At 39.5% G+C, this 13,421-nt stretch overlaps 1 protein-coding gene across 2 annotated transcripts in view; it reads left to right on the top strand.

Moving 5' to 3' along the window:
- Positions 1–133: 133 nt before the first annotated feature.
- Dach1 (dachshund family transcription factor 1) overlaps positions 134–13,421 on the top strand; it is a 358,503-nt gene continuing 345,215 nt past the window's right edge. For both annotated transcript variants that reach the window (XM_050144656.1, XM_050144657.1), the window contains exon 1: positions 134–1,533. In XM_050144656.1, coding sequence (XP_050000613.1) covers positions 707–1,533 — 827 coding nt within the window. In that variant the 5' untranslated portion in view covers positions 134–706. The remainder of the gene's footprint in view (positions 1,534–13,421) is intronic.

Below are 13,421 nucleotides of genomic sequence, written 5' to 3'. Positions count from 1 at the left end.
CTCTCTCTCTCTCTCTCTCTCTCTCTCTCTCTCTCCCTTTCTCCCTGTACCCTCCCTCTTTTCCTACCCCCCCCACCCCCTCCGTCTCGCGCTCTCGGAGTCTGCTCCGAGTTCCTGGTTGGATAATTTGGGTTAATACTAGTGAGTGAGGTTTTCGCGGCTTCAAAGGGTATTTCAAGTATCCGGAGCTCCTCCCCTCTGCACCGTGTGACAACAACAACTCGTCCAGCCGGCAGCCTGCACTTTCAGCTCATTTTCTCTCTGTCATTCCCCTCTCAATCTTTGATCAATGTACTTGCCAGGGAGAACCCAAGTCCCTCAACCCTCCTCCTTTTCACCTTCATCCTTAACTTTGTGCTAGAGCGGGACCCACATACCACCAGCCGACCCTCCCGTCCCCCCACCCCCCTCCAGAGCAGCCCGCGATCCCAGCCCCGGGAGAGGACTCGCATTTCTACTTGCGGGACACTTTTGTGCGTTTCTCTCTCGAGCGCCTCTCGCGCTCGCCCCTCCTGCGCTCGCTCTTTCTTACCCTCACCTCATTTTCTCCCCTTCTCTCTCTTTCTCCAGCCCGGGTTCCTTCCTAGAGTGGTTCTTGTCGCTGCCCCCCTCGATCCTTGTCCCTCTCTCCCCCTTCCCCTCTGGGGGGTGTGTGGCAACTTTTCCCCCTCGCTTCTCCTCCTTCTGTTTCCCCTTATATGTGACCATGGCAGTGCCGGCGGCTTTGATCCCTCCGACCCAGCTGGTCCCCCCTCAACCCCCGATCTCCACTTCTGCTTCCTCCTCTGGCACCACCACCTCCACCTCCTCGGCGACCTCGTCTCCGACTCCGTCCATCGGACCTCCGGCGTCTTCTGGGCCAACTCTGTTCCGGCCAGAGCCCATCGCCTCTTCTGGTTCTTCTTCGGCGGCGGCCACAGTCACCTCTCCTGGTAGCGGCGGCGGCGGCAGCGGAGGCGGCGGTGGCAGCGGCGGCAACGGAGGCGGCGGCGGCGGGAGCAACTGCAACCCCAGCCTGGCGGCCGGGAGCGGCGGCGGCAGCATTAGCGCTGGCGGCGGCGGCGCCTCCAGCACCCCCATCACCGCAAGCACCGGCAGCAGCAGCAGCAGCAGTAGTAGCAGCAGCAGTAGCAGCAGCAGCAGTAGCAGCAGTAGCAGCAGTAGTAGCAGCAGCTGCGGCCCCCTCCCCGGGAAACCTGTGTACTCAACCCCATCCCCAGTGGAAAACACCCCCCAGAATAATGAGTGCAAAATGGTGGATCTGAGGGGGGCCAAAGTGGCTTCCTTCACGGTGGAGGGCTGCGAGCTCATCTGCTTGCCCCAGGCTTTCGACCTGTTTCTGAAGCACTTGGTGGGGGGCTTGCACACCGTCTACACCAAACTGAAGCGGTTGGAGATCACACCGGTGGTGTGCAATGTGGAACAGGTTCGCATCCTGAGGGGACTGGGGGCCATCCAGCCCGGAGTGAACCGCTGCAAACTCATCTCCAGGAAGGACTTCGAGACCCTCTACAATGACTGCACCAATGCCAGGTAAAGAGCGGAGGGGAACCTCCCGTCGCCCCGGTCCTTTCCCACCCTCCTCCTATCCCTTCCCTCACTCGGTTCCTATCGCCGCCCGCTCCTCGCGTCCCACGAGCTGCGCGTCTTAATGAGCGCGGCCCTCTGCTCTGGGTCCCCAAGGCTAGTCTCCTTCACCCGACCTCCTGGACAAATTCGCACGGCTCCGTGCCGGCCGGGTCTTCCCGATGCTCCCCAGGGCTTTCGGGCTCGGCTGCCTCGGCTCTTGGGATACCTAGAGCGGGGAGCAGGAGGAAGGTGCCTTCCCAGGAGTCGCAACCCTTTCCACGGAGTGCTGGCCACCGGCACCCTATCTGGGCGCTACTGCCCGCGTGTGCACTCCTGGGTCCTGGTTCCTCCGGAAGCCTCTGGGCACCTATAGGGGAGGAGGGAGGTCGTGACCCTAAGCCCACAGCTTTCGGAAGCGGGGGGATGCGCTCAGGGGTAGGGGGTACTCTAGAAAGAAAGGAGGGTGGTCTGGCAGCCAAGAGCGGTGCTGAGAAGTCATTAGGGGAACAGTACCTGGGGCTGAAAGAAGAGCAGGGGTGATCCAAGAGTTCACGCTGGGAGTTCAACCCCGAAATCCCAGAGGGAAGCTTGTGTAGGGGAGGGGTCTCCGTGTTCGCGAATGTGTGTGTGTGTGTGTATGTGTGTTTATGTGCGCGCGCGCGCGAACGAGAGCGTGTGTGTCCCCTGTGTGTGTATGTGTGTGCACGCGCGCATGTGTGTGTGTCCTCTCTCTCTCTCTCTCTCTCTCTCTCTCTCTCTCTCTCTCTCTCTCTCTCTCTCTCTCTCTCTCTCCGTGTGTGTGTGCGTGTGTTTGTGTGTTGGTTGAAAGGGGTAAAAGGAGTACGTTTGCCTCGGGGCAGATGTGAGGGCACAAACTCATTTTGTTCTTTAGGCGATGACCTGGTGCCCCAGTCTCTTGGAAGCTGAACTGGATAAGTGCAAAAGAAAGAGCACAACTTGCTCACGCTCTTTCCGCAGTGCCATTCACCCGTCTTCTTTCTTTCTTTGCTGAGGATAGTCGCTAAGGAAAAGAGTAGGTGTACATTTTGCCCTAGGATGCTAAAGGCTTGAACACTTTTCTTCTAGTTTTCTTTGATAAAGAAAGCATGAGCAGAGAGGAGGCCTTGGGACAGTCCCCGACCCAACCAGTTTTATGCTAATGAACGCTCAGTGGGGGAGGATCTACCGAGAGGGGGCGGGAGTGGGGCAACTTGTCAGTTTCGGGGTAGAAATGATCCAGCCGGCTGCTCACAGAGGAAGAAGTTCAGAGGTTCTGGGGAAAAGAGAGTAGGGAAACTTGGAGATCTGAAGCAGACACTTGGGAACTGGGCGAAAAGATTCATAAACAACTTTGGTCCCTTTAAAACGAGATTAAATACTGAGAGAAAGAAAGCAGGGGCTCTTAGCAGAGCTATGGAAACAGGAGCTGGGAGAGTGAGAAGGCGACAGTTGCCACCTAAAGGAAACCGGGGTGGGGGTGGGGGGTGGAGTGCTAAAGCCACCAGCTATTTCTTCTTTGAGACTAGTGTTCTGTAGGGCCTAAGAAGAAAAGGAAGAAGGCTGGAACTCCATCCCGGCCTGACTTAGCTAAAAATTCTTTTCAAAGGATTAAAGATGTCTGGGTCTTGACCTCTTATTTCAAGTGTGTGTGTGTGTGTGTGTGTGTGTGTGTGTGATCCTGTGCGCGCATATGCGCACGCACACATGCTCCTGCTGGATCTAGTGTATGGCCAGATGGCAGTGGGCATGGGTGGGCATGCTGATCACTAAATGCCATTTAGTCAGATAACTGTCATTCTTGGTTGTCCAGAAGATAAAATATTTGTCCAAAACCCGTCGCAAAAACTATCAGAAGCAAGGCAAAATTTGGTTCTTGAGTTATGAACCATGCAAGGTAAAACTGGAAGTCAATTCAGATACTTCTGTTGTCATACTGACTCCGTGACAAATTGAGACGCTGATTTTCTCTTTACTAATGAAATGTCCTCTCTTCTCCCAGTCGTCATTGTGTGCCTCTGATGCTAGATCCATTCACATATATGCACACACACACACACTCACACACACACAGTGAGAATTCCTTACAATGGCTATGTGATGTTATACATTCTAAGACTTGAAATGGAAGTTATATAATTGGAGGCTAGTCTTGAAGTTACCATTTCTTTTTTAAGTTTTCTTTTTCCTTTCCTTCCACCTCCTACTCCTTTTGGTCCTCATCCTCTTCTTCCTTACAGTTTTCCTTCTCAGAGGCTGCAAGGCCAAAGATAAGTGAAACCCAGTGGAACTGTTTATCCTTTTTAAAATAGCTCATCTGTACCCCAATTATATTTCCCTCGGCCTTAATATTTGTGATTGCATGTATTGTTCTAAAGTCCTCCTTCAAACTGTTCTTAAGCCTGGGAAGTGCTGGTTGACTATTATATCTTGATTTTATATCAACTAAAAAGCCTGCTCAACATAACTACATGGAAATTTTGCAAGTTCACCTGAGAAGGTGTGCGTAGATAACCGCACGGGTTCTTTGAATTCTGCCACAGGCTAAGGAATGGGAAAATACATTTGGACTTTCTCTCACCAAATACACAATTTGCATATAGCACATTACTATTTTAATGATAATGAATATGGTTACCCTTTCATTTCTTCATTTTGAAAGCAATAGCCTCAATGCTTTGTATCTTGAACTCAAAAAACTAAATTTGCTCTTTCATTTAAATCCAGTTTATGCTTTGGTGTTAAGATTTTGTTTTATAAATTGAGATAAGAGTGACTTTGTTACCCAGCTTCTCTCTGTCCTGGGTGTTTAACAGACCAAGGGAAAATTTGCATTGTATTATTAAAAATGTAGAAGTAATAAAATTGCCAGTATATGTTTAGTTGTATAGATACAGTGTGGGGAGGCAGAGAGAGAGAGAGAGAGAGAGAGAGAGAGAGAGAGAGAGAGAGAGACCATAGTATTCTCAGCTGCTTACAGGATGTATATCTATTAAGGACTCTTAGCAATATTTAAATTTCAGGGAATTTTAGGAACCAAATGATGTTAAAGGAAAGAAATGTTAATAAACTTCTTGAGAGTGACTCAGGAGCAGTAGCAAACCTTAAAGTCGATTTAATTTGCTTGGGGCTATTGAATTAGTATGCTCTCTATGAAAATGAGAGTAAATGTTGAGGCCATCTGTCACTACCACTAGGAGATGAAAAAGGCACCGTCGCCTTCTAGACAGTGAAGCTAAAAAGTATAGGTCTCAGACACGAAAGAAAATGTAAGGAAACACATTGAAAAGTTGTTAAAAGGCGAAGTCTGACCTTGGTCTGTTTCCTCCAATTATTATTTTAAAACTAAACATTAGTTGTCTGAACTTGGCTGTTGCAACAGAGGTCAGTTAATTATCTGCTAACCATTAAATAACAACAACAACAAAAGTAATTATGTACACGGTCAAGTCTGTCTGTGTCAGTCCATTGCTGGTTTGTACATTTGGGTTAAAGTTCAATTTTTTTCTGTGAATTCGTGTAACAAAAAACTGGCCCTTGCATCATGTTATCTAAATGCTTGCATTCCTATTATTGCCAGAAGATGATTTTTGTTTCTTTATCTTGGAAGCCAGACTATGACTAGGCTTCTATTTGGCCCGAGATTTGAGAAGGTTTTTTTTTTCTTAAGTTGCCTTATGTCTAACCTTTCACAGGCATGCACATATATTCATAAAAGCATGCTTTTACCCTTAAAGCAGATACTATCCATGAACATAAATTGGAATATTTGCCAAGTCTTATATGTTTCTGGGTCATATCTGACTATAGTTTTAGTGTAAGAAGCACATTTTTTCCCTTAACTTTTTGCTTTATTTTTCTTGTCAGGGATTTTAATAAAGATAGAAAGATGGGGCAGTATTTACCTAACGTTTTCCTCGTTGCCTGCTCTGTATTCACATGGGACTTTTAATACAAATAGAGATTCACTCACTTCTGATAGAAAATCATGACGCTTGGTACAGAGAAATTCAAGAATTATTTCATACGCAGAAACTATGCTTTTGAAGTTTTTGTGTTATGGTAGATTAATGGTTCCTATAAAACCAAGTATCTCATTTTATAACATTTCCAAAGAAAAGAAACATGATCAGAGAACCAAGCCATAAAATGTGAAAGCTAGTTTGGTTTTGCAACTTATTTCTTTCCGGTTTACAAAAGTTAGACAATGATAGTTTAATAGAAAATATATGAATGAGATATGAGAATATCACCCTCAGAGTGATTGATATTGATCAACTTGTAGTGTAGACTATAAGTTTTATAGATATGTAACTGATATTTATCTAGTCTGTTTTCTTCCTTGAAATCAGGGTTGAGTTTAATGAATATTGTCAAAAATGCACATGGTTTTAAATGATTTTACTTTTAGAAAAACACACTTGTGGTAAATATTGTGATGCAATAAACCTGATTTTTCACAAATAATATCTTATTTTTAAAGCTTAAAATATTATCTAAAATGAATGGTAGCCCCCATGCCCAGTTTACTTACACAAAATTTAATACATTTGATATAGATTTTTAAAATCACATCCTTATTAGTGAGTGCTTGCTGTTCTCTTTTTTGCTACTGCATTTCATGGGGTTGCATGTAAATTACGGAGACAATATTAGACACCCTCTCTTTGCTTCACTTACCTCCTCCAGTCCCCTGGGATGTGACACCCAATATTGATTAAAGTCTTGGCAGAATTTAAGCATAAATCACTCCTTTCTTTGGCGATTTACTATGTGTGATTCGCCACCATACAAAAACAGAATATGCTTTATTGTTTCTCATTTGATGTTTAGCTTCTGGAATGTAAGTAGCATTTGCAAATTAGCTTAATGTGCAACCAAGTAGTTGTCATTTGAAGAACACTCTGTGATTCGACTATCAATCAGTATTCTATTTCCTTCTCAAGTTATTTTATTCATTTGCTTCCTCCAATTCTCTTTGCCAATCAAGTAAAACAGTTGTTTTAATAGTGCTGTATTAGCAACACAAAATACAGCCTTTGCAAAATCTAGTGGGAAGTGGGTTTTTCACAGGTTGTAGGTTGTCTCCCTTTGAATCTTTGCATGAAGAAAACAGTTTGAACCCTGCCTTCTCAGTAGGTACAGGTGAGTTTACCGCTTTTAATGAAATATTTTGATCGCAAGTATGTTTTAGGTTCTTTGCTACACTTCAAAACTTTGTCTGAATTTTATTTTTCAAAGCTATCATTTTCAGGCTGTCAACACTAAACTGTCACCTCAAATTATATGCTTTGGAAATGGCAGGGAATATGAAGTTGTTAAGAACTCTCTGAGTGCTTAAAATGTGGTTCACTCAAGGTATCATCATTTTATATTTCAATTGTTACAAAAACTATAATGAGACTATCATTGGCTAGCATGCACCAGTTTCTATTTTGGGGTAGATTCTGATTGGTCAGTTTGAGATATTTGTATATAAGAATAATTACTTATAAGAATTCCCAACTTAAATATTCCAGATAAGACTGCATTTATATTTTCAGCCTTTGAGAAGACACGGAGAGGCTTCTTTATCATAATATTTGTTGTGCTCATTGTTGGTCAAAGCCAGAAATGTTCAATTAAAAACAACTTAATTGAGCTTAAGGAAGAGTAGTATTAAAGACTGTTTTCTAAACTGATATTTACCTCAGGCCTAGCAGAGACTTTCTGTAAACTCAAATACATAAGATATTAAAATGTATTTACTTTCCTTCTAAATTTTACAAGTATTTTTATGACACAATAGCTAGTTTTTTTAAAGGTTTTCTTATTGGCTAATATTCACTTTTTTAAAGATGTGTTTCTTACACAAGTGGCTTTGCTAGAAGAGTGTATCTGTTAACAAAATGATATTTGCAAACTAGGAACATCCAGGATAAGATATTCAGTTTGTTTTAATGAACTATCTTTGACAAAACACTGATTGACAAATCACACACACACACACACACACACACACATTTATTTATTGCAAAATGTTCTGATGGTCTGTTAAGTGTGTGTTCATTGTTCCCTAGCTGTAGGCAGTGAATGATTAACTGTATGCGTAAGGGTCTACTTACACATACACGTCCAATCATATGAGAAAATGATCCAAGTTAACACATCATCCAAGTCAAGAACTTCAAGCCAGGTGCATTGAAATTGTCATGGTATCCTCTGATGGATTTTTGCATAAGAAGCTACATTCTCAATTTCTCAATTAAGAAATTCATCTTTAGGTTCTTCTAGATTAAATATGAGACTTGTCAATGGATGAATTTTCTTAAGACTGCAATCTCATTACCTGATCCCAAATGACTTAGAGTTGGTCCAATATTTCAATCTAGAATTCTTTTATGTTTTTAAACATAGGAGATTTGACTACAAGTTGTAAAAGTCAATTTTTTAAACTAGAAAACTCGGTGTCATTTAATTGGTCTTAATTTTTTCTTTGGTAATATAAGTGTGAGGAAGTATCCCAAACTACACAGCACAGCAAGCAGCGGAAATCATCAGTTACTCTGCAAAACAGGCTTAGCAATGATGAGTGCTAGACAGAGATAGAGCATGGGAAACTAAACGAAGCCTTCAAAACTCTCGTCATCTGGGCAGCGCCCACATTTCTAGAAAGTTGTTCAATTGAAATAAGCCAGGCGCAGAAAGACAAACGTTATATTAGTTAACTTACGTATGGAATCTTAAAGGTTGTTCTTAGAAGAGCATGTTAGGTATCTGTTTGCCAGAAGCTGAGAGTAATATTGATCAAGGTATACACAATTTTACCTAGATATGATTAGTAAGTTCAGGAGAATCTTTGTGCAGTATTGTTTCTATATGTAAACCATTTCAAGTCTAGCAGAGAAATTTGAAGAGTGTATTTGTTGGACAAAGATTTGTCTGATGTACTATTGAAGTACAGTCTTCACTGAGTGAATATTGAAAGAGTCAGGAGGGAACAGGTTGCATTTTATGAGTCACACTGGATAATGAAATCTTTCTTCAGTAGAAGCAAACAGAGTAAATACAAAGTAGGAACAATTCACAATGTTAAATTGTCTTTGGCTTTATATAGCATCAAGTGTTTCTAAACAGTTAGGCTACTTTTTCCATCACAATAGGAAAAAATAGTCTCACTGTTTTAGCAAGGGCTATCAAATTATATATCAGGAAATTTGGCCAGCTGAAAGGCAAGTACTGAATGGAAAGAGAAATTTCTGGGGTAACTAATTTAAGCTTTACTGACCCTATCTTAACTGAATCAATGTTAATGTTAATCAAGAAGTATTTTATTCACCTGGCATATGAAATATTTTCCTAAAATCATAAATAATATTCTGAAATTTTATTAACAATTAAGAGACTGTACTAATAATAGCATTGTTATTTTCAAGATGTTCCATTGATGTGCCAATCAAGTAAATGACTTGAAGCTGAAACTTTTGAATTCATTACAGCTATGAAAAAAATCTGCTGATACTTTCAACTCTATTCTTACTTCACATTTTAAATATTTAAACTTTATTTAACCTTATTCTCAGAAGGAATATTTCTTGAGCTGTACACCTGTTAGCTTTACAGACCTTTGAACTTTAAGAAAACGACTTAAACCACTGTTATTTTTCATATTGCCAGCCCTACAAGGCTAGATAGTCTTGCATGTACAGCAGGTGTACCTATGAGAATCTGTGATGGATATTTTTATTTATGTGAATTTTATTCCGTTTGATGTCAATGTCTTGATAATGCAAATAACTATGATATATTTAGATAAAAAGCTTTACATATGTTCATGTGCATATTTGCAACTGTTGAACATAGGCCAGAGGATAAATGACCTATTCTAGAATTTTTCTTAGTTTTCTTGTTTATAATTCATCAAAGCATAAAATATGTTCTCAAAACATATTTTAGTTTACACATTTATTTACCAAGAAATTTGAACTTAATTTTAGAATAAAGAAGAAGTTTTTTGCACTTATATATTTTAAATGCAATTAAAACTATAAGGGTACAACACTTTTAGGACAATAGCTAAAACTTAATACATTTTTTAAGTATTTATTTTATGATGAATTAAATGTACTGTTCCTTTTTTATTTAGAGTGTACAGATAATAATTTTTTGTATAAATATACATTAAATTATAAGATGAAAAAGTCTAAGCATTTCTTAATAACACTAAATAAATGTGTGTGTACTTGCTTCAAAGTTTTTGTTGGTATATGTCATTCCTTTTTGGACTTTAGAGAAAGCTTACCTCTAAGAACCAGTGGATACATTGTCAGACAATAACTTCATACCCTGAAGAGAAGTAGCTTCTTTAAAGGCTTTGCTATCAGCGAGCTGAGCTGAGAAGGAGGTCAGTGGGTTAATCTTCGTGTCTACATAAGGAGATGCGTATTACCACTTCTTGCCCCAGACTGTAATTGTCTTTGAAAACACTTGGTAAAGATCCAGATAAATTGAAATCAATCAATTTCTCAATCATTCCATGGCACTTGTCAAGTCATTACACCGGTGGTAAAAGTGCAAGTATAGAAAGACGCTTATTTAAAAAAAAAAAAAAAAAAACTTGTCCATTTAAAATTTTCAACTTCATCTAAGATTCTAGAATTACAAGCAATACCACCCAAAATGGCACATAGCAGATAAACTTTAGGCCTATTTATTCTACAGGGAGTTCATCTTCTCAGTTGGTTATTCAAATAGAAATAAATACTTGTAGCTTCACATTTCCCATCTTTGGATTTGCAATATGTTAGAAGGAAAAGTGATAAGTAACCGAAGTGGCTTCCCACTATTCTACGGCTTGAGAACTCTGATGCCTTTATTCTGACTTCTCAGAATTTACTGACAAGTGATAAGAATAACCAGAGATGATTGCATGTCTGCCTTTCTCTGTTTTTTTTTTTTTTTTTTTTTTTTTTTTTTTTTTTTTTTTTTTTTTTTTGCTTCTGCACACCATTGACAGGACATGCAGATTTGAACTTGTAGCCAGGAACAGCGCTTCCATGCTTAAAATTGCCCAAGGACCCCCAGGGATGGAAGCTTGACCTGCTTTTATGAAACCATAGAATTACATTTATACAAGTTACCCCATGGGAAAACAACGAAGTGATCCTAATTCAAACCTTAATATTGGAGCCTTCTGGGTCAAATTTGATTCTTTTTTTGTAACACCTGTTTGATTACCATATTAGGGAACCTGATATGCTTACAAAATTTAAAAATATCATCTATTAGTGATTTTTAATTAACACTGAATACTCAAAAATTTGAAGCTATTTAAGTTTATTCATGTTATTATAGTGTTAATTATTGAAAATAAAATATGTCTTTAATGTATAAATCCTAGACTTAAGGAACTAAAATTCAAACTTATTTAATTAGAAGATGAACAAATTTCTTGTGAATTTAATTTCCCTCAAGCAGTGAGCTAGCCCAAGTGGAACAAAATATTTTAAAAGGTTGTTTTTCTTGCTCTAAGTTTCAAGAATAAAGATTTTATAGTAGTGTGTTTCATTTTCCTAGTGTTGCATTCTAAATGGGTACAATTTTGTTTTCTTTTGAGTTGGATTGCCCAGAGGAGTTTCTAAAGGACCTAGTTTTATCTCCATTAGAAACAACTGAACATGGTCACTAGTCCCTGGAGTGCACCGACATTGTTTGTATTTTAGTTGGCTTTACGTTAGCATATGGAATGGGTTCAACATGGAAATCTGAGGGCAACAATTGGTTCATAGAAAAAAAAAAAAGACCAGAAACTCAATTTTCATAGTCTGCTTAGTGCCTGGAGTACCCAAGTAATTTGTTGCATATTCAAATATGACTAATATATGTGTGATTGGTATGTGTAGTGTCACAATCTCTTTGCTCCTGAGGGGATACAGAGAAGTGAAAGTGTGCTTACTCTTAGAATGTTTGACATCCTATTCACTAATATCTCAATGCCACAACACCGTTACAGGGCACAGAAACACACAATCCTGGGACTAGTAGACCGTTTCAGTCATTTCATCATCAGACTTTGAAGTTTAGGCGATCACATTCCTTTTCCAATTTAAAATCAAAAAGGAATCTGGGATATCATTTGCTTCGTTTACACTTAATATCCATAAAGCCTTCTAGATTAGGTTACTTTTCTATAATGAACCACTTTTGAATAAAGGCATGGAGCTATTTCTAATATATAATATGCCATTTATTATCTTCTTCAGCATACCATTTGAAAAAAGTTGAAACACTGCCACCAGTGATGGTAACATTTCCTGAAGTCACCTTAATTCCATCCTTATAGAATACCAATATCTGGTTCTGTGTTTGATTGAGTTTCAGCATTTTCTTTGTCTGGATGCTTGATTTTAACTATGATGGAAGGAGAGGAGAAAATAGATGCTAAGTTTGCTGCTGTTGAGATTAATATAATATGGGAAGGCAGCCTATTCTGACTTTGCAGTGCCAGTGATAGGAAGTTTCTCAAACTTTTTTTTTTGTCTTCCATGGCTCTCTGAAACTCCATTTTCAATAATAATGATTGATGATACCCACACAATGTGATCTGAGAAAAATAAAAGGACACCTCTAAAAAATTCTCTCTGTAGAAGTGTACAAAAAGAAAAGAGAGAAAACTTATCTTTTAGAAAAAATCTCTAAAAGTGGAATATTGCTTATAATGCCCAGGCATCTACATTTACTTAGACTATCTGTCTTCAGACAGCAAACTAAATTCTATCTCCATAAATATCCTTATCATCTGAACTATCCTTTTAATGATCCCTTTTTTCTTTCTCGGGGAAGCTTACATGAAATTGTAAAGGAAATAGGAACCATTTACTATGAAATCTACCTATAAGCATTTAGTCAAGATCAGAACAAACCTTGGGTTTTAAATTTCTGGTGTTTTGATTAGAGTTTCTCAATTACAAAATGTGACAATATACTTCATTTCTGTTAAAGTGTTTCATTCCAGGTTTAGGAAATAAAATTAGAATGATACATTTGATCTGGAGTAAACTTTCTTGCTTTTTTTTTGTTTTGGGGAGTGGACTAAATAAGAACCCATGACAGGAACGCTGTTTGTTTTTCACAAAAGTTGTTTGTGATTTCAGGTACCCCTGGGAAATCTCTTGATCAGATTCACATCTGTTCCTGTCAAAGTGGGTGCTAAGATACCGGTCACCCAGCAACCATGTCCAAGAGGGAATTGGGCCGATAATAACTTCAAAAAGGAATGACAGATGCTAGATTAGGATGAAAGACAAAACGCATGAAAAATGAGCTTGTTAGAATCAAAAATTTGTTCAAGCACCTTTATGTAAATTAAATGAATATTGAATATTTGCATGCAGTAATTTCTACTTTTTTACTTGATTATAAAGGAAAGAATAGTGCATTTAAACTCACAAATGCCACTTCTTTCTTTGTCACTAATTAACATACAAAGCAGAATCTCTTTTTAAAAATCAGATTAGCCACCTGGGTTCTTCTGTCCCTACAAAGAATGTGAGGATGCTTTCCTGTGACAGCAGTACTTTCAAAATGACTTAGCTTATCTGTTTTCTCCCCTGATAAACACTCTCCTGTGAGTTACGATTATTTTAGGAGAATATAAATCCCTTTCTTGAGAACGCATTTCAGAAGTAACCTTATCCTGTTGTCCTTGAAATTGCTTAATGTACATTAATAAAAGATCACTCGAGAGGAGTTCACACCAAAAGCACAGGCTTCTCATTGACTGGTTAAATACCAATGCCTTTAAGTAAAAGAGAGGAATGTTGGACAGGAAAGTGAGCAGATCCCCTCACAATTTAAGATGCTCTTTGATACGTTAC

This window comes from Alexandromys fortis, unplaced genomic scaffold (genome assembly GCF_014885135.2).
Source record: "Alexandromys fortis isolate MF-2015 unplaced genomic scaffold, M_Fortis_MF-2015_v1.1 scaffold_43, whole genome shotgun sequence".
In the NCBI taxonomy this organism is placed as follows: Eukaryota; Metazoa; Chordata; class Mammalia; order Rodentia; family Cricetidae; genus Alexandromys; species Alexandromys fortis.
The sequence above is the reverse complement of the archived record's forward strand: the minus strand, read 5'-3'. Positions and strand labels throughout refer to the sequence as shown.